This window comes from Elephantulus edwardii, unplaced genomic scaffold (assembly GCF_000299155.1).
Source record: "Elephantulus edwardii isolate Elephantulus edwardi_28Jun2011 unplaced genomic scaffold, EleEdw1.0 scaffold00016, whole genome shotgun sequence".
In the NCBI taxonomy this organism is placed as follows: domain Eukaryota; kingdom Metazoa; phylum Chordata; class Mammalia; order Macroscelidea; family Macroscelididae; genus Elephantulus; species Elephantulus edwardii.
In genome coordinates, this window is record NW_006399766.1 from 1,527,379 (window position 1) to 1,549,074 (window position 21,696).

A 21,696-nucleotide genomic window follows, 5' to 3' on the forward strand; every position below is an offset into this window, starting at 1 on the left:
ATAAATGTTGGACAATGACTAAGGATGACAGAAGAATCAATGCTTTTGAGTTGTGATATTGGAGAATAGTACTGAATATTCCACTAACTCACTAAAGAACAAACTTGGAGAAAGTGCAGAGTGCTCCTTAGAGGCCAGGGTGGTAAAGATTCATCTCACATATTTTGGGAAGTTGTTAGGAAGAAAAGGGCCATCATGCTTAGAAAGGGGGACCATTGGTGAAAGAGAAGACAACTCTCAATGAGACTGACTGACACAATGATTGATACAATGGGATTAAGTATGTCAGAAATTATGAGAATGGCACAAGTTAGGGAAGGTTTCAGATTTATTGTTGATGGGCTCACTATGAGTCATACTTGACAACACCTCACAACAACAATGTAATCAAAGTATTTTTCATCATTTTTGTTGCAAAAAGAAAAAAGAGTCATCATGAAAATATTTTCAATTAAATTCAAAACAGAGACAATTTTGGAAGCAAGGTGGGTTTGTTTTTATTTTTATTTCTTTGATGTCTTAGATGTATCATTAAAGGGAGACAGCAGCTATATCTTTTTTTTCTTTGACAACATTGTGCTTATTATTAATCTGTTTTCAAATTTGTCATTAGATGCATCAATTCTGGCTTGGACATTCTCTAGGGATAAGGGAGTTTCTGGTAATCCATTTATTTCAAACTTCCAGTACAGCTCTACTGTCTGAAAAAAAAAAAGAGAGGAAAATATTTTATATGCAGTATATAGGGACCTAGAGGAAAGAAAAAAAGTACTTATAAATGTATTTTGTTGTAAGTACTCACTCCTGAGTACTGAGACGCAATGATGTCTGTTTAGAGATTAAGGAACACCTGATCCGTGCCATGGTCTTCATAATTACTTGTTATGCTCTAGTGAGTTGAACAACAACTAAAGATGACAGAAGAATAGATACTTTTGAATTGTGTGGGGGAAGAGATTTAAACATACCATGGACCACCAAGAAAGAAAACAAATAAATCTGTGTTGGAGAGGGTGAAACCAAGTTTCTTCTTGGAGGCTAGGATTTTGGAGCTCCATCTCACATACTTTGGGAATGTGACCAGGAGTGACTAGTCTTTGGAGAAGGAGAGGAAGACCCCCGATGAGATGAATTGACATAGTAACTGGGGCAATGAGGATAGGGGTGTCAGAGTCAGTAAGACTGGCTCAGGACAGAGCAGGCATCAGAGCTGTTGTACATAGGGTTGCTATGAGTTGCCCGCATATAAAAACAACAATAATTTTCCTCTATGCAAAATGGGATAAAGGTACAAAATTCAGACCACACCTACACTGAAACCTAAACAACCCTAAATCTAATGTCATAGAGTTGAATTTAACTCATAGAGACCCTCTCTTGAGTTTCTAAAGCTATACATCTTTATGGGAGGAAAACTGTCCACCTCTTTCCTGAAGGACTCAAATCTCTGACCTTTTACTTAGCAGCACAACATGTTACACACTACTCTATTATGGCTCCTTGTACCTATGTTATTGTTAGTTGCCACTGAGGTGAGTATGACTCATAGTGATCCTATGAACAACAGATCTGAACCCTGTCCTATCCTGTGGCATCTTTACAATCTCTGACAAATTCAAGCCCATTGTTGCAGTCACTGTGTCAATTCACCTAGTTGAAGCTCTTCTTCTCCTTTGCCATCCCTCTATATTTTCAAGCATTCTCTCTCCAAAGAATAACCACTCCTAGCAAAATGCCCAAATTATATGAGATGAAGCTTCATCATTTTTGCCTCTAGAAGCACTCTGTCTGTACCTTCTCCAAGACATATCTGTTTGTTCTTTTGACAGTCAATGGGGTATTCAGTACTCTTCTCCAACACTACAGCTCAAAAGCATCAATTCTTCTTCTGTCACCCTTGCTCATTGTCTAGCTCTCAGATGTATAGCAAGTGACTGGAAAGATCATGGCCTGAATCAGATGCATCTTAGTCCTCAAGCTGACATCATTACTCTTCAATAATTTGGAGAGGTCCCTAACCGCAGCCTTTCCCTTATACCTATAGTGACATAAAATTGATGTAGAAAAAAAAAATCTAAGGAAACACTTGGCTTTATAAATTAAGGAAAATTTTTTGTAACAAAAAATTATCACAGTTGAGTGAAGTTCTCCCCTACAGGTCAGCTAAGAATACATCTGACAGGAGGGAAAACAACCTATTTTGTTCACATGACACTGTTGCACAGCATGAAACATTCCTAATGAAAATGCAAGATGCTCATATATGTGAGAACTTAGGTGTGGCCATAGAACTAACTGACACAATACACTGAATTTCTGCTGTTTAGATTAAGAAAGATCTGAAGGTGTAATAAATTTTGGCACAAGGTTCATATCCACAAGCTGCTCCCTAGGAGAAGGATAGGCAATCTCTTTCCTTGTGATTTACTGTCTCTATGAGTTGGTTCTGACTCAACAGCATACAACAAGCACCACCAAAAGGTTAGGGAACACTTGTGGCCTAGTGGTAAGAAGTTATGCTATTAAATCTAAGGTTCAAATCCACCAGGTGTTCCAAGGGAGAAAGGTACGCAGTTTCCTCCAGTGCAATGTGAAGCCTCTAAAGGCCCTCTGGGAGACCAGTGAAGTCAGTTCCGTCTTGATGGTATGCAACAGCAGCCAGGAGATTGGTGGTTTGAATCCATCAGCTGTTCCTCAGAAGAAAGATAAGCCACTCTCCTCCAATAAAAAATTGCAGTCTTGGAAACAGGATGGAGGGTCATTATGAGTCAGATTCAAATTACCGAAGTAGAGTTCTTTCAGTTGTACTTTTTTTTTAGTATCATTTCCTTTGAACTAGTATTATTTGCCTGGTGTAATATTTTTGAGGGTACAGTTGAATGATTCAAAATTTGTCTTAATTGAAAAGGAAATCATGAAACTTGCTAATTCACTGCTAAAGTTTATTTAGGCTAGTATTTAATGAAACTATTTTTTAACTTTTTCCTTTTTATTGTTATTTTCATGAAAGTTTACAGAAAGGATGGGTTTTCATTCATTCGCTGATACACATTTTCCTCCATTCCCTTCCTCCAATTCATTTGATAATGCAAGTCTTCTTTTGGATTGTTAGCTGTAATACTAATCATCCATTTTTTTCCAGATAATCTTTCCCTTAACCTATTCCAGTGTAGTGATTACAATCTACCCATTATTTTCCTGTTCTTTGCTCTCCCTGAGTCCATACAATTTTTATAAGAGTACTCTTCTGCAATATTTGTCCTTTTGTTATTGAGATATTTCACCCAGCATAATTTCTTCTAGACTCACCCATGTTGTGTAATGTTTCATTGCTTTCAATACTGCCTAATATTCCATCATTTGAATGTACCACAGTTTTCCTATTCATTCATTTGTTGATGGGCACTTGGGCTTGCTTCCATGTCATTGCTAATATGAATAATGCTGTAATAAACATAGGTATGCATCAATCTGTTTGTTTCACTGTTTTGTTCTATTTACAGTATATTGCCAGTAGTGGGATAGCTGAGTCAAATATCACTTCTATTTTCAACTTTTTGAGGAAGTGTCAGACTGCCTTCCCTAGTGATTTCACCATTTTACATTCCCATCAGCAATGAAAGACAGTTCCAATCTCTCCTCATTTCCACATGAGAAGGATAGGCAACCTCCTTTCTCTCATACCATTTACTATCTCTGAAAACTTGCTGAAGGGTCAGCTATGATCAGTTTTGATTCGACAGCACACAACAACTACAAAACAACTACTATTATTGTTTGTCTATTTCTGTTTTCAATTCTGTTAATGTTTGTTTTGTGCATTTTGCAATTTTATCATTTGATGAATAGGGAAAATCTGCTGTCAGGGACCTCTCCACAGTACAGAAGAACAATTTCAATCTGGAGACTAAGGTGTGCTTGATCTAGGCCATGGTCTTCACAATTACTTGCTATGCATCAGAAAGCTGGACAATGACTAGGGATGATAGAAGGAGAATTAATGCCTTTAAGCTGTGGTGCTGGAGAAGAGTATTGAATATACTATGGACTGCCAGAAGAACAAACAGGTTCATCCTGGAGAAGGGGAAATCAGGGTGCACCTTGGAGGGAAGAATTCTGAAGCTTAATCTGACATACTTTGGACATGTTGCAAGGAGGGACCACTCCTTGGAGAGGGATGTCATGCTTGGAAGAGTAGAGGGACAACACAAGGATGACTCTTGATGAGATGGATTAATTCAGTGACTGGGGTAATGGGAATAAGGTGTGTCAGAGACAATACAGTTAGTACATGATAGAGCAGGGTTCAGTGCTGTAGTACATAGGGGTCATTATGAGTCGCAAGTGACTTGACGGCACATAACAACAACAACATGTCCTTTTGTTCTATTGACTCTTTTAAGTATTATGTAGTGTATAATTTATGATGGTTTTTAACCTTGAATTCTATTTATCAGAGATTATTCTGGCTACTCCTGCTCTTTTTTGGTTGCTAGTAGCTTAGTATCCCCCTGCCCCCGAACCTTTGATTTTGACTCTGCTTTTAGCTTTATTCCTCAGGTTTGTCTCTTGTAGGCAGCATATTGATAGGCCTTACTTTTTTTTGTTTTGTTTTCAGGAACTGGTAATTATTATAAAAATAATAGTCAATGTCAACAAGGTGCCACAACTACAAAAGAAATTGTGCACATTGCAATCTCAATGCGAACAGTCAAATGGAACCTCAGTCATTAAAAAAGTAATTCAAATTACTCCAAAAAAGATAGCCTTGGTTTTTGGGTTTGTTTGTTTGTTTGTTTAAATTCAGCTTCTTACTCTTTTTTGTCTTCACTAGTGCATTTAAGACATTCACATTCACTGTAATGTTCAAGAAACAAGATTTTATTGCTATTATTTTGTTGGGTTTTGTATTTTTGATGGTTACTTTGACCAATCTACTTCTTGTGGCCTCTCTGTGGGACTGTGGGAAAAACTTCCTTGTTTTTTGCTCTAGCAGGTGAGTCCTGGATGCTCTATCTTCTGTTTTCTCTATTCTGTGTTGTGTCTTTTCAACTCTGTTCATCTGTCGCTCCAATATGTTGACAGCTTCTGAAATGTTGGTCTTATTATTCTGGATTGTTGTTTCTTGTTTATCTATGGTTTCTAATGATTCATTTGTTTTATCTTCTTTGCCTTGTTTTTTTATTTTTTTTTAGTTCCTAGAGGGTTTTGTCTGCATCTTCCATTTTTTTCTTTCATCCAATGAAAATATTTTATCATCATTTCTTTGAATTCCATGGCAGGAAGTTCTATCAATCTTTCCTCCTCTAGGATATGCATTAATGGCATGCCTTCATCAATTTTTTGAGGTGACTTCTTGCTTTTGTTTTTCACAGAGTTTGAATTTATCTGCTTCTTCCATGACATTGTGATCCTCCAGTTCCAAGGGTGAGGAGAATGGGTCCCCCCACCAGGTTGAGTCTTGGTGTTGTGGCCTCCAGGAACTCTACTCACTAGTGAAATTGAGGGCTACAAGTATCTGAAATAGATGTCAGTGGGAGTAGGACTGGTCAGTAGTCACAAAGCAGACTCCAAGACATCTCCCTTAGACTGTATTTTCAAAATAATAATTTTATTTCCAAACAAAACACAATTAACACATAGCTTGCTAATAGTGGTAAATACTGACTTAGCACTCAAAATGAAAATTTAAAAAATATGATAATGCGAACAATAATACTTATTGCATGATTTTGTCAAGGTCTTCATATTTATGGTGTGAAGTAGCATTGGGATGTAATTGATAAGACTTTGTAGTTAAGGTATGGATTTGAAACATGACATCAAGATCATTCATTGATTTTAATATATGCTACAACTTGGAAAAAATTTCAAGGGCTTTATAATTAGTATTAAAAGCCAATTGCAGTGCTCGCTTCAGCAGCACATATACTAAAAAAAAAAGCCAATTGCAGTAGGCTACGCAATGTACAATTCCATTTATACAGCATACTGTTGTTATCTGCTGTCAAATCCGAACAGACTCATAACTGATGTTCAAGCAGATTTCCAGAGGCTGTAAATTCCAAGGGAGGAGATTGGGTTTTTTCCTGTGAAGCAGCTGCTGGATTGAAATCTGTGTCTTTCAGTGGCAGCACATCTCTTTACCACTAATCAAAACATACTGGAAATGACAAAGCTATGGAAAATAGATTAGTGAGTGTCACGGTCAGGGCTGTGGTAAAAAGCTGGGCTAGACCATTAAGTATTCTTCTGTGGGAATGGACCAATTATGCATTTCAATTATTGTTATATGAATCTATACATGGATTCAGAGTGTCTAGAACTAAGCATACATATATATTTACAAATTGTGAAAGCATTGTAAAATCTGTATTATAAATTTTCTCATTTTTGTTATTTTACTACAACTATATCAGATGTGATGTGTCAAATGCGTTAATGGTTGGCTACCCAATGCAGACAGAGAGTGGGGTGAAGCTCCCCAATTAAAACAAGCTTGGAAGGAGAAGTGGCATCCACTTCCTTAATAGCTTGCCTCTGGAAACTCTATGAACCTGGAGAGAGGAAGAAAGGCACCCAAGCGTCAAGGACTCTCCTTCATAGGGTCGCTATGAGTCGCCTGGAACTTGACGGCACTTAACAACAACACAACATATCAGATGTTTCTATTCCTCCAGAAATGACCCCTTTTTTTAAAAATGTCCCATTTTTAAAGGCGTCATTTTATCTGCTTACGGCCAAGTCTGTCCACCTTTCTTAAAAAAAATGTGCAACAACAGGATCATATCATCATCAATTCAGGCAAAGTGGTGCATGCAGCATGTCCCCAAAGAGTAAATATTTTTTGTTACTCAAGCTCTAAGAACTTGTAGAACGAAAGAAAAAAATAGAAATAAGTGTCTCAAATGATAATCAAACTAGTATCTGTTTTCTCTTCATTTAATCACCAATAACAACCATTTCTCTCCATGGAATTGTCTAATAAGTGTCTAATTTTGAAGTTTAATAATCACTTTGGAATAAGCTAATGTATATCTTGACTATTCAATGTTTTTTACACAGGGATCACAGACATTATTTTAGAACTAATTTGAACATTAGCTTTAGTCAAAAAGTTCTTGGTACATACCATGTGTGAAATTTTAGACATTTCATTTACAAAGAAAATTTTAAAATGTGTTCTTATCTTTTAAATCTTAATATTTTCTATTGGAGTGAAAATTTGTAAATTTCATTGGCTTTTTAAATATAATTATATTAATAGGTAAAGTCATCATTAGTTAATGTCATGAAATCACAATATCTAAGCAGACCTTTATTGTATATTGCCACTCCCTTTTTAAATTCATGCTTATCTCAATTTTTAATAAAGTGGTCATTTTTAATAGACTTTTATATTAATGTCTTTATGCAATATGTGGCTTTGTCTTTCACCACATGAATAAGAAGGACTATACAAATATTGGGTGTTTGTGGCCCCACCAAGGGGATTGGTTATCATGCTAATAATGTAAATATGGTACACAGCGCCTTCAGGATAGGAACATGAAAATAAGGTATGTAGACTACTAACAAGGGTACTGGTCAATTTTGCCATTCTGCCAAGAAAGAAGGAAAGAATATAGTACATTTTTTTAGACCAGAAACTCCTGAACTTTGATGAAGATTCAGATCAGATGAACATCAGCACCATAAGCATCAGCACAACAAGCAGCAGAAGAGTAGTGGACAACCAGAGGTTAGTGTGAGACAGAGCTGAATCAGAACTGCTTCCCTACAGAGCAAGAACTGAGGGCCTTAGTCTAGCTTATTGATAGGGGTGGGGAGAGAAGGAACAACGTAAGTGGAAGAACTAAAAGAGCTTTGTAACATTGGCCCAGAGCTACAAGGCAAGATCTAGTGAGGCTGAAGGTTAGAGGTTTGACTTGAGAGCACCTGAGAAGAAGCTCTCCTGAATTGAGAATTGTATCCTAAGTGTTTCTAATTTAAATTGTAACTTGTTTCTTTTATAATAAACCCCACAATCAAGAATATTTTCAGTAAATTCTTTAGGTCATTGTATCAGAGTCACAAATCTAATACTTAGTAGACTATTGAGAGCTGGGGAGGAATGGTTGGTATAAAAATTGGTAGAAGTACAATGAATGAATGAAAATCCAAATTCCCTGTAAATGTTCATTAAAATTATTTAAAATAAAATAAAATAAAATAATATAAAATAAAATAAAATAAAATAAAAATTGGTAGAAGTAGATGTAAGAGTGCAAGGGGATGTCTGAATTCTAGGAATCAGTTTTGTGCTGTTGCTTTTGGTGGTGGGGACTATTCTCCCTTATGGAGTTAGTAGAGGTCAGACACTACAGCTCTCATGTCTGCCACAGTGTTTCACTGTGTCTCATTTTACATTTTATTTTTCAATTAAAAATGTATTTTACCCACAATTTCATTTTCTTTAACATCTTGATATTATCATATACCTTAATCAAAGACTCCACAGTCTTTATCTCAAATCACATTCACTTAAGTATTTTAACAGCTTAATTATAGAAAAATGATATATTGATCTCCAAATCACTTTAGGGTAATTATTTGCTTTTTCATATTTCTTTAATGGGAAGAAGACATAATTCCTTACTTTCCTATGGTGTAGAGAACCTTCTCGTTATATTCCATTTTATAAAGTACTTTTTTGGATAAAATAAAGTAAAAGAAGATGCAAATATTAAAATAAACTTAATTTTGAAAGGTAATATGGTTACTTTTCTCTAAATAGTGAGCCCTTTTCTCCCATTCAGTGAGTGCTATTACTGACATTAAATATCCTTTAATATTAATTTTCAATAACTCACCTCTATTACTAACATTGCTTTGTATTTCTTGCCGTACATCTGGGGCATAAATCCCACATTAACTAAGGTTCCATCAGAGGTAAGAGGAGGGACTTTTCCAACTTCAGGATTTACAGAAAACTCAGGATCACTGCCAGGTAGGAAGTATGCCGTGAAAGGTTCTGTGTTTCTGAAACAAGAGTATCAAATTTAGCCTATTAGAGCAAATTATTACCTCTTTCTCATTGTAAGAACTTGATGAATAGAGTGTGTATACTGCTGCAATTAGGTCTATGGTTAAAAATTAATACAGCTGGGAACCTGATGACTGTTATTTTATGGAATGCTTACAGAATGATAATGAGGAAATACCTTTTTTCCACTTGTAAATGGAGTGGGTTTTTTTTTCATTTTCTGCTAGTTTATTTACAAAATTTGAACACATTGTTTTTAAGAAAAAATTCTTTCAATTGCCCTCACCCCGCCCCCATCAAATTGTACAACCCGATCATTAATATCCCCCACCCCTGCACATCCTCATCCTTCTGCTTCCACCCTCTCCCACCCCTCTTGGATCCTTATACTTATTTTAAAATAATGGATTTACACACTATTTGTCCTTATGGGACTGAGTTAGTTCACTCAGCATAATGCTGTCCATCCCTCCCAAGTTAGGTAGTGATTTACAAAATCATTGCTCCTGCGTGCTGCGTAGTAGTCCATTGTGTGAATGTATCATAATTTCTCAATCTGTTCGTTTGTGTTTGGATATTTGGCCTGTTTCCATGTTCTTGTGATGGTTAATGATGCTGCTATTGGTGTACAAATCTCAGTTTGTGCCTCACTGGAGGCATAGCACTCCTTGACCTCAAAACCTACTACACAGCAGTAGGAAATACTTTAAAAAGTATCCTTTCCAGCATAATAAAACAGATTCCAAAGATTCTTTCAGTTATACCTTTAATTATAGTTTACAAGGTGAAAAAAAATGCCTGCACAAATTGTTAGCAAAAACTCAGTGTCTCAAATGAAAAGTTAATCATTTGTAAATAAATTCACATGTAAAATGAGAACCACAATTATCATGAAGTGTTTTGTTTATACTAATATTCAGTTTTTCCTGTTCTCACTCCATTAATTTTCTGAGCTTAGATTCTTGCATTTCAAGATGAGTTATTATGATCTGAAGTGAAACTGAAGTGCCCTTTAAGGCTAACAAGACCATCTTTATGTCAAGAATTATTACAATAAAAAGCTTGAGGAATTTACTGGTAGAATAAAGTGTGAAGTTGTCATTGTTAGGTTTTGTAGTGTCAATTCTGTCTAATAGTGATCTTTTGTACAACAGATATAAACCTTACTCAATCTTGCACTACATTTAACAAAGTCTCTGCTGTGTCCAAGATCACCATTGTAGTCACTATGTCAATCCATCTCTGAGTTTTCCCTTACTTCTCTGACTCTCCACCTTTTTAATCCTGATGTCCTTTTGTAGGGACTTTCCCCTCTTGATAACATGCTGGAGCATCCTGGCTGATTTTCCACCAACATAGTTTGTTCTTTTGGTAGTCCATGGTATATCAATACTCTTTGCCAACACCAAAATTCAAAGGAATTAATTCTTCAGTCTTCCTTATTAATTGTTCAACTTTCAGGTGCATTATAAAATAACTGAAAATGTGATTGCTGGCATCAAGTGCACCTTAGTCATTAATTGGCTTGTTTGCTTTTTAGCGTTTTAAAGAGGTCCTTGGCACATGAGAGATATATTAAAGACGAGATTTTAACTGAGATACAGACCATAAATACTAGTGACAGAAAGTTATACAAACTGAGTTTATATCCAGATACCACTGAGGCTGGCATTAGTTAATTTGTATAACTACAACCACATCTCCATAATTAATTCCTGACATAGCAAGGCCCCTTTATGAAAGTTTGAAAAATCCATGTGTTAATTAGAAAGGTCTGATTTATAGCAGAAATGTAATATTTTATGTAATTCTCAAGATCTCTAGCTTTTAGAAAGCTATATCCTACTCTACAGCATTTCAGAAGTTGAGATACAGGAATCAAGTCCAGGGTTCTTTTCAAGAAAAAAATGTAATGCAATTAGTTCTTTTAAAATATTTGTCATCATTCTTTCTAAATCAATTGGCAACTCAGATTTTACTTAAGACTGGGGGTAGGTAGAGGAATTGAGGATTGAGGAAAAAATGTGCAATGATAAAAGATTTAGAAACTTAGATTGCAGTGATAATTGTAAACATTATACATTTTCTAAGCCCAATGAAATTCACATTTCTAGTTGGTGAATTTTATGATATGTATGCTTCACCTTAATAAATCTGTGAGATAAGTGAAAGTATTAGTGTCAAAATATTTTATTACAAGTATGTGCTCACTGATTTTTGAAGTACTCAAGTCACATGAACTGCACTATAAACATTCCTAGGGGTTTTTTTTTGTTTGTTTGTTTTAGATTCCCAGAACACCTTATCATTAGGTCATGTAGTCAGTACAGATGGAAAGGTGCCCTCTCTCTGACTGTTCAAATCCACTAGTGGCTTTCAAAGAGAAATATAGGAAATCTCCACCTATGATATTTACAGCCTCCTGAAAACCCACTGGAGGGTCAGCTATGAGTTGGTTCCTATCTGAAAGCAATTAATTTATCATTAGATCTTTTCAATCTATATGCAGAACAGATTATCTGGGAGGCTGGCCTCTATGAGGAGGAATGTGGCATCAGGATTGGTGGAAGAGTCATCGACAACCTGCATTATGCGGATGACACAACCCTGCGTGCTAAAACTGAGGAGGACCTGAAGCACTTGCTGCAGAGAGTCAAGGACTGCAGCCTTCAATATGGATTGAAGCTCAACATCAAGAAAACAAGGATTCTCACCACTGGGCTAATTTGCAGCACCATGATAGATGATGAAGAGTTTGAAATTGTTGACAGCTTCAGTTTGCTTAGCTCTACAATCAACACTCTTGGTATCAGCAGCCAGGAAATTAAATAAGAATTGGATTGGGAAAGCCTACTGTCAGAGACCTCTCCAAGGTACTGAAGAGCAATGAAGTCAGTCTGGAGACTAAGGTGCACATGATACAGGCCATGATCTTTTCCATTATTTGCTATGTATCAGAGAGCTGGACAATGATGAGGGATGATAGTAGGATAGTTGATGCCTTTGAGCTTTGGTGCTGGAGAAGAGTATTGAATATACCATGGACTGCTAGGAGAACAAACAAGTGCATACTGGAGAGGGTAAAGCCAGGCTGCTCCTTGGAGGCAAGGATTCTGAAGCTCCATCTGACATACTTTGGAAATGTTGCAAGGCATGATCAGTCCTTGGAGAGGGACGTTATGCTTGGGAGGGTGGAGGGACAGCACAGGAGACCTTCGATGAGGTAGATTGATTCTGTCACTGGGGTAATGGGAATAGGTGTGTTAGAGACAATAAGGATGGCAAGAGATAGAGCAGGGTTTAGGGCTGTTGTCCTTAGGGTCGCTTTGAGTTGCAAGTGACTTGATGGCATATAACAACAACAACAAAAATCAACGGAGATCTGGTGGCACACACTGGTTAAAGTGCTTGGCTGCTAATCAACAGTCAGTATTTCAAACCCACCAGTTGATACACAAGGAGAAAAGATGTGGTAGTCTACTTCCAAAAAGATCTAAATCCTGACTTCTGTGCTATGTTGCTTCTGCACGGCAACACTGCTGTGCCATACCACTTATCCAGTCAATTAGCTAGGTATCTGCCTAAAAAATTTCTTAGTGTGTTCAAACTTGTCTCTTGACTTGAGCACTAGACCACTGCACCAATGCTTGGTAGGGCCCACCGCCTCTGACTGGAGGTCCTCTTGGCCCTGTAACTCTGAATCTGTTGCTTGAAGGACCTTACGTAGGTACCTGAATGATCCTTCTCACCATCTGAAAGCCCGATACCAGCTCTTTGCCTTTAAGCCCCAATCCTGCTGCCTGGAAGTGCCAACCCAGTCACCTGTAAGTCCCACCTGTAATGCCTGGAGGACTTGACCCCACCATTTGTACTCATAGCCTGGATGCCCCAGCCTCAATGCCAGGAGGACAAACTGTTGCTGCCACTCTGAACTGCAACAGACATTAATTTCACAGGTGAGTGCATTTCATTTCTTCCTCTTCCAAAGCCTTTAGCCCAGAGTACCTTGGATTGACCTAGCTGGACCAGTTTTCTGACAGAGGAAGTTGTTAATTCATAGGCCTTATTTCCCCCCAAATGAAGCAAGTCTTCCCTTGAGTCAAAAGTTCAGAGAGAAATTCAAGCAGGGTAGATACTAAACCCTCCTCTAGGGAAGTGACATCAGACCAAGAGCCTATTATTGCCCTGGGCATGAAAAAATCTAACAAAGCAATGTCACATAGGAAGCAGGCTACCTCACACCTTATATAAACCCAAAATAAGATGTCACTCCAAAAAAAAATGACACAGTATCGATAGATTTCCTGAAGCCAGAAAGTCTGATGGAGCTTTCTGACAAAGAATTTAAAAGAACAATGATTAAATATTTTCAGTGGGTGAAAGAAAATCTCGAAGAATTACAGGAAACAACAAGCAAAAACCAGAAGAAGCTTAAAACAAACAAACAAACAAATAAACAAACAAAATAAATAAATCAAAACAATGCACATAAACAAATAAGGCCTTAGAAGCTCTGAAAAAACAAGAAAACACAGCCTAAAATATGTGGACCAATGTTTCAGTTGTTGTCAACACGTAGGAGGGACACATGAACAGAGTTGAAGGGATGGAACAGAGAACCAATGAAATAGAAGATAAAATTGTCACCACTGATCTGCTAGGACAAAAAGCAGATCAAAAAGGAAGGAAAAAGAAGAAAGCCTAAAAATAATGTGTGAAACCAGAAAGAGGAATTGTTGTTGTTGTTGTTGTTATGTGCCGTCGAGTCACCTGCGACTCATAGCGACCCTATGTACAACAGCCCTAAACTCCGCTCTGTCCTGTGCCAATCGCACTGTCTCTGACACTCCCATCCCAATTATCACAGTCACTGAATCAATCCACCTCACAAAGGGCCTTCCTCTCCTGTGCTGTCCCTCCACCCTCCCAAGCATGATGTCCTCTCCAAGAACCTGTCTCTCCTCACAACATGTCCAAAGCATGTTAGACAGAGCCTCAGAATCCTTGCCTCCAAGGAGCCACCCGGTTTAACCCTTTCCAGGACAAATCTGTTTGTTTTCCTAGCAGTCCATGGTATTCTCAGTACTCTTCTCCAGCACCACAGCTCAAAGGCATCAATTCTCCTTCTATCCTCCTTGGTCATTGTCCAACTCTCTGATGCATAACAAGTGATTGCAAAGACCATGGACTGTATTAGAGGCACCTTAGTCTCCAGAGAGACACCATTGCTCTTCAGTACTTTGGAGAGGTCCCTAACAGCAGACTTTCCCATGGCAATGTGCCTTAAATTTCCTGGCTGCTGGTGCCAAGACTGTTGACTGTGGAACCAAGCAAACTAAAGCTGTGTATAATATCAATCTCTTCACCATCCATTCTGATGCTGCCAATTGGTCCAGTGGTGAGAATCTTTATCTTCTTGACATTGAGCCTCAATCCATATTATAGTCTGCAGTCTTTGACACTCTGCAGCAGGCGCTTCAGGTCCTCTTCAGTTTCAGCAAGCAGGGTTGTGTCATCCGCATAATGCAGATTGTTGATAAATCGTCCACCAATCCTGACGCCACGTTTCTCCGCATAGAGCCCAGCCTCCCGGATAATCTGTTCTGCATATAGGTTGAAAAGTTATGGAGATAGAATGCATCCCTGGTATACGCCCTTCCCAATTTTGAAGCATGCAGTGTTCCCTTGCTCTGTTCTGACGACTGCCTCCTGGTCTAAGTATAGGTTTCACATTAGAACGATCAAGTGTTCTGGGATTCCCATTCTTCTCAGAGTCAGCTATAGTTTGTTATGATCTACACAGTAAAATGCCTTTGCATAGTCAATGAAACACAGATAGACATTCTTCTGGTATTCCCTGCTTTCAGCCAAGATCCATCTAACATCAGCTACAATATCCCTAGTACCACGACCCCTTCTAAACCCAGCCTGGACTTCTGCCAGTTCTCTGTTGATGTGCTGTTCCAGTCGTTTTTGGATAATCTTCAGTAAAATCTTGCTTGCATGTGAAATCAGTGAGATTATTCTGTAGTTTCCACATTCTGTTGGGTCACCTTTCTTTGGGATAGGAACAAATATCGATCTCTTCCAGTCAGTTGGCCAATTGGTCGTTCTCCAGATTTCTTGGCACAACTTGGTGAGCACGTCCAAGGCAGCATCTGTTAACTGAAATATGTCAATTGGTATACCATCTATTCCTGGAGCCTTCTTCTTTTCCATTTCCTTCAAAGCAGCCTGAACTTCTTCTTTCATCACCATAGGCTCTTGCTCATAGAGGAATTACATGCACATAATCAGAATCTCAGAAAAGGAAGAAATAAGTAAAGGCACCAAGAAAGATGTGAAAGATTTACTAGAAGAAAACTTTAAAGGCATAATGAAGACTGAGAGAACATTTATATTCAAGAAGCTGAGTGAACACCATATAGAATATACCCCAAAAGAAAATGACCGAGGCATATCATAGTGAAATTTGCCAGAACCAAAGATAAGGAGAGAATTCTGAAAGCAGATAGGGAGAAAAAAAGAGTAACCTATAAGGGAGATCAAATAAGAGTAAGTGCTGATTTCTCAGCAGAAACCATGTGAGCAAGAAGACAGTGGAATGATATCTATCAAACACTCAAAGAATACAACAGTCAACCAAGAATGCTATACACAGGAAAACTGTCTATCAGATATGAAGGAGAGATCATGATATTCTCAGAAAAGCAAAACCTAAGGGAGTTTATAAAAATAAAACCAGCATTTTAAGAAACACTCTGAGATACCTTTCTTACAGAGGTGCCAAAGAAAGGAGGAGGGACCAAAGTAACCAAAAAGAACTGAACAAAATCTTAGCAATAAAACCTTGCCTTGCAATAATAACACTGAATGTGAATGCTTTAAATGTATTACTGAAGAGAAAAAGAGTAGCAGATTGATTGGATTAAAAAAAACCCCAATGTCCATCAATATGCTGTCTACAAGAAATATACCTGAAAAGTGAAGGTAAAGAAAAACTAAAAATAAAAGGGTAGAAAAAAATACCAAGCAAAAAGAAATCATAAAAATAGCAGGACAGTGAAATGAATCTCTAATAACATAGATTTCAATGCAAAAAAAACATCAAAAAAGACAAGAAGGTCACTACATAATGCTTAATGGGTCAAAAGAACAAGAGGACATAACAATAATAAATATCTATGCACTAACTAATACATCTGTAAAATATATAAAACAAATATTAACAAAACTGAAAAAAGGAAATAGGCAACCCAACTATAATAGTTGGAGACTTCAGTGCACCATTCTCAAGAAAAGATAGAACTACCAGAAAGAAACTCAATAAATATGCTGAAGAATTTAACTACACAATAAAACAACCTGATCTCATATATGTTTACAGGCTAATGTACCTTAAAAAAGTACAGTGTACCTTCTTCTCCAATGTGCATGGAACAGTTCCCAGAATAGAACACATTTTAGATCATAAGGCAAGCATCAATAAATTAAAAATAACATAGAATAATATAAAACATTTTCTCAGATCACAATGCTACAAAATTAGAAATTAATAACAAGAAGATAAAGGAGAAAAAAAAATGCATTTGGAAGTTGAACAACACCTTGATTGAACATGAGTGGGTACTGAAGAAATAAAAAACGAAATTAAAAACTTTCTTGAAACAAATGACAATCAAGCTACAACACTAAAATCTCTGGGAAACAGTGAAAGCAGTAATCTGAGGTCAAGTTATAGCAATAAGCAAACACATGAAAAGACAAGAAAAATGAAAAATTGACTCTCTAACCTTTTAGCTCCAACAAAGTGAAAAAAAAAGACTTGACCCTAAAAAACCAGAAATTATAAAAATCAGGATAGAAATGAATTAAATTGAAAACAGAAAAACAATTGAAAACAATAAAACAAGGAATTGATTCTTCAAAAAAGACAATAAAATCAATATAACATTAACAAAAATAACAAATGAAAAGACACAAATAATATGAATAATTGATGAAAGGGGCAATGTCATAACAGAACCAACTAAAAAAAGATGAACAATGGAATATTGTGGAAAACTATACTCAAACAAATATGAAAACCTAGAGGAAATAGATGAATACCTAGAAATTCACAACCTACCTAAACTGACATAAATCGAAATTGAACACCTGAACAAATCCTTTGCAAAAGAAGGAACTGAAAAGGTAATAAAACAATTTCCAGCCAAAAAAGCGCTGGACCACATGGTTTTACAAGTGAATTTTATCAAACATTCAGAGAACAACTGACACCAATTCTACATTAACTATTTCAGAAAATAGAAAAAGATGGAATTTTCCCAGACTCATTCTACGAAGCAACATATCCTTGACACCAAAGCCAGGTACACAAACCACCAATATAGAAAACTATAGACCAATATCTCTCATAAACATCAATGCAAAAATCCTGAATGAAATCCTGGATAATAGGGGGGGTGTGTGTGTGTGTGTGTGTGTGTGTGTGTGTGTACATACATATAAATTCACCATGAACCAAGTGGGATTCATAACATGTATGCAAGGATAGTTCAACATAAGAAAAACAATCATTGTAAATCATCACATTAACAAAGCAAAGAATAAGAACCACAAGATCCTATAAATTGATGCAGGAAAGGGCTTTGACAAAATCCAACACCCTTTCCTGATTAAAACACTCAACAAAATAGAAATAGAGGATAATTTCGTCAACATAGTAAAAAGTATGTACACCAACCTGAGAACCGCTATTGTTCTCAATGGAGAGAGATTAAAGGCATTCCCCTAGAGAATAGGAAAAAGGCAAGGATGTGCACTATCTATCACCTCTCCTATTGTAATAGCAATAAGACAAGAGGAGAAAGTAATAGGCATACAAATTGGCAAAGAGGAGGTAAAATTATTTCTCTATGCAAATGATTCATAGTGCTTGCTGCAGGGGGTCAAGGACTGCAGCTTTCAATATGGATTAAGGCTCAATATCAAGAAGACAATGATTCCCACCACTGGACCAATTGGCAGCATCAGGATGGATGGTGAAGAGACTGAGATTGTTAACTTTAGTCTGCTTGGCTCTGCAGTCAACACTCTTCGCACCAGCAGCAGGAAATGAAAAGGCATATGGGAATGGGAAAGTCGGCTGTTAGGGACCTCTCCAAAGCACTGAAGAGCAGTGGTGTCACTCTACAGACTAAGGCACATATGATACAGGCCATGATCTTTGCAATCACTTGTTATGCATCAGAGAGTTGGACAATGACTAGGGAGAATAGAAGAATTGATGTCTTTGAGCTGTGGTGCTGGAGAAGAGTACTGAGTGTAACATGGACTGCTAAGAAAACAAACAGATTCAACGTGGAGAGGGTTAAACCAGGCTGCTCCTTGGAGGCAAGGATTCTGAGGCTTCGGCTAACATATGGAGAGGGACATCATGTTTGAGAGAGTGAAGGGACAGCGCAGGAGGGGAAGACCCTCTATGAGGTGACTGGGGTCACTGAATTGGAGTGGGTGTGTCAGAGGCAGTGTGATTAGCACAAGACAGAGCAGAGTTTAGGTATGTTGTACATAGGGTCGCTATGAGTTGCAAGTGACTCAACGGCACATAACGGCAACAACAACATGCAGATGATATGATAGTATATTTAGAAAATCCTAAAGACTTAGTAAGAAAACTACTGGACATGGTTGAACAATTCAGCAAAGTGGCAGGATACAAGATCAACATACCAAAATCAATTGGATTTCTCGACATTAACAATTAACATTATTTGGAATAAAGAGAATACAGAACTGGAGCTAAGAAAAACTATACCCATCAAAATAGCTAACCATAAGTTTAAATATTTGGGAGGAAATCTTACTAGAAACACAAAGGATCTATTCAAAGAAAACAACAAAATGTTACTACAGAAACAAAAAGAAACTTGGAGAAATGGAAGAATATACCATGCTCTTGGATAGGAAGACTAAATATTGTGAAAATGACAATTCTACCAAAGACAATCTACTTGTTCAATGCAATCCCAAAACAAATATCAATTCCAGTTTTCAACCAGAGGGAAAAAGCAATCTCCAATTTCATTTGGAATGAAGAAGACCCTGAAAAGGCAAAAAACTCCTTAAAAGAGAAACAAGGAATAAGGCATCTCACTGCCTGATTTGAAATCTACCACACTGCCGTGGTGATCAAGACAGCATGGTACTGGTACAATGACAGACACATAGCTCAGCAGAATAGAATTAAGAACCCAGAAATCAGCCCACACGGTCATTGCAAACACAGAAGAGGAAGAGAAGACTAAAGTGGATGTCAGAAGAGACTAAAAATTGCACTGGAGTGCAGAGAAGCCAAAGCACAAGGAAGAATTCAAGATACTAAAGAGTTGAAGAGAAGATTTCAAAAGGCAGCACGCGACGACAAAGTAAAATATTACAATGAAATGTGCAAAGAGTTGGAGTCAGAAAATCAAAAGGACAAAACTCGCTCAGCATTTCTTAAACTCAAGGAACGGAAGAACAAATTCAAACCTTGAGTTAGTATAATCAAGGATGCTTTAGGCAGAATATGAAATGATCCAGGAAATATTAAGAGAAGATGGAAAGAATATACTGAATCATTGTATCGAAAGGAATTGGAAGACACAGAAGAATTTCATGACACAACATATGAACAAGAGCCTATGGTGATGAAAGAAGTAGTTCAGGCTGCTTTGAAGGAAATGGCAAAAAATAAGGCTCCAGGAATAGATGGTATCCCAACTGACATATTTCAGCTAACAGATGCTGCCCTGGATGTGCTCACCAAGTTGTGCCAAGAAATCTGGAGAACAACCACTTAGCCAACTGACTGGAAGAGATCTATATTTGTTCCCATCTCAAAGAAACGTGACCCAACAGAGTGTGGAAACTATAGAACAATCTCACTGATTTCACATGCAAGCAAGATTTTACTGAAGATTATCCAAAAATGACTGGAACAGCACATCAGCAGAGAACTACCAGAAGTCCAGGTTGGGTTTAGAAGGGGTACTAGAGATATTGTAGCTGATGTTAGACGGATTTTTGCTGAAAGCAGAGTATACCAGAGGAGTGTGTATCTGTGTTTCATTGACTGGCGTTTGACTGTGTGTATCATAACAAACAGGTGTTTGACTGTGTGGATCATAACAAACTGTGGCTGACTCTGAGAAGAATGGGAATCCCAGAACACTGTGAAACCTATACTTGGACCAGGAGGCAGTCGTCAGAACAGAGCACCGGAACACCGCATGGTTCAAAATTGGGAAGGGGGTATGCCAGGAAAGCATCCTATTTCCATACCTTTTCAACCTGTATGCAGAACAGATCATATCGGAGGCTGGGCTCTATGAGGAGAAATGTGGGGTCAAGATTGGTGGACGATCTATCAACAATCTGCGTTATGCAGATGACACACCCCTGCCTGCTGAAACTGAAGAGGACCTGAAGGCACCTGCTGCAGAGGGTCAAGGACTGCAGCCTCCAATATGGATTGAGGCTCAATGTCAAGAAGACAAAGGTTCTCACCACTGGGCCAATTGCCCACATCAGGATGGATGGTGAAGAGATTGATATTGTACACAGCTTTAGTTTGCTTGGCTCCACAGCCAACACTCTTGGCACCAGTAGCCAGGAAATGAAAAGGTGCATTGCCATGGGATAGTCTGCTATTAGGGACCTCTCCAAAGTACTGAAGAGCAATGGTGTTTCTCTGGTGACTAAGGTGCATCTGATACAGGCCATGGTCTTTGCAATCACTTGTTATGCATCAGAGAGTTGGACAATGACCAAGGAGGACAGAAGAAGAATTGATGCCTTTGAGTTGTGGTGCTGGAGAAGAGTATTGAGGGTACCATGGACTGCTGGGGAAGCAAAAAGTTTCATCGTGGAAAGGGTTAAACCGAGTGGCTTCGTGGAGGCAAGGATTCTGAGGCTCTAACATATTTTGGACGTGTTGTAAGAAGAGACAGGTCCTTGGAGAAAGACATCATGCTGGGGAGGGTGGAGGGACAGCGCAGGAGGGGAAGGCTCTCTATGAGGTGGATTGATTCAGTGACTGGGATAATTGGGATGGGAGTGTTAGAGACTGCGATTGGCACAAGACAGAGCAGAGTTTAGGGCTGTTTTACATAAGGTCACTATGAGTCACAAGCGACTCGACAGCACATAACAACAACAACCACCACCACCTATGGTCAACTGATTTTGACAAGGAAAGAAATCAGTTAAGTAGGGAAACAGCAGAATTTTTAAAAAATGGTGTTGGCAAAATTGGAAAACCAACTATAGAAAACTCAAACAAGGCCCACACCTCACACTATACACAAAACCCAATTCATAGTGGATCAAGAACCTACGGTTAAAACCAAGGACTATAACGTTCATTAGAGAAAAGCTTGGAAGAACCATAGAATCACTAATCTACAACATGAACAGTCTTTCCGGCATCCTTAAAAACCTGCAACCAGGAGAGGATAAAATACATGAATGGGACCATCTAAGAATAAAATCCCTGTGCACATCCAAAAACTTCTCCAACAGGGTAAAAAGGGAAGTCACACATTGGGACAAAATATTTGGTAATGATTTATCTGATAAGGGATTTATATCTAGTATTTATAGAATACTCAAGTGCCTCAACAAGA

General features: G+C 37.9%; 1 protein-coding gene across 1 annotated transcript in view; it reads right to left on the minus strand.

Annotated features, from left to right (window-relative positions):
• Positions 1-548: 548 nt before the first annotated feature.
• LOC102866947 (chromosome unknown open reading frame, human CXorf30) overlaps positions 549-21,696 on the minus strand; it is a 130,075-nt gene continuing 108,927 nt past the window's right edge. The window contains exons 12-13 of the mRNA XM_006881846.1: positions 8,853-9,021; positions 549-701 (exon numbers count right to left, since the gene is read on the minus strand). Coding sequence (XP_006881908.1) covers positions 549-701; positions 8,853-9,021 — 322 coding nt within the window. The remainder of the gene's footprint in view (positions 702-8,852; positions 9,022-21,696) is intronic.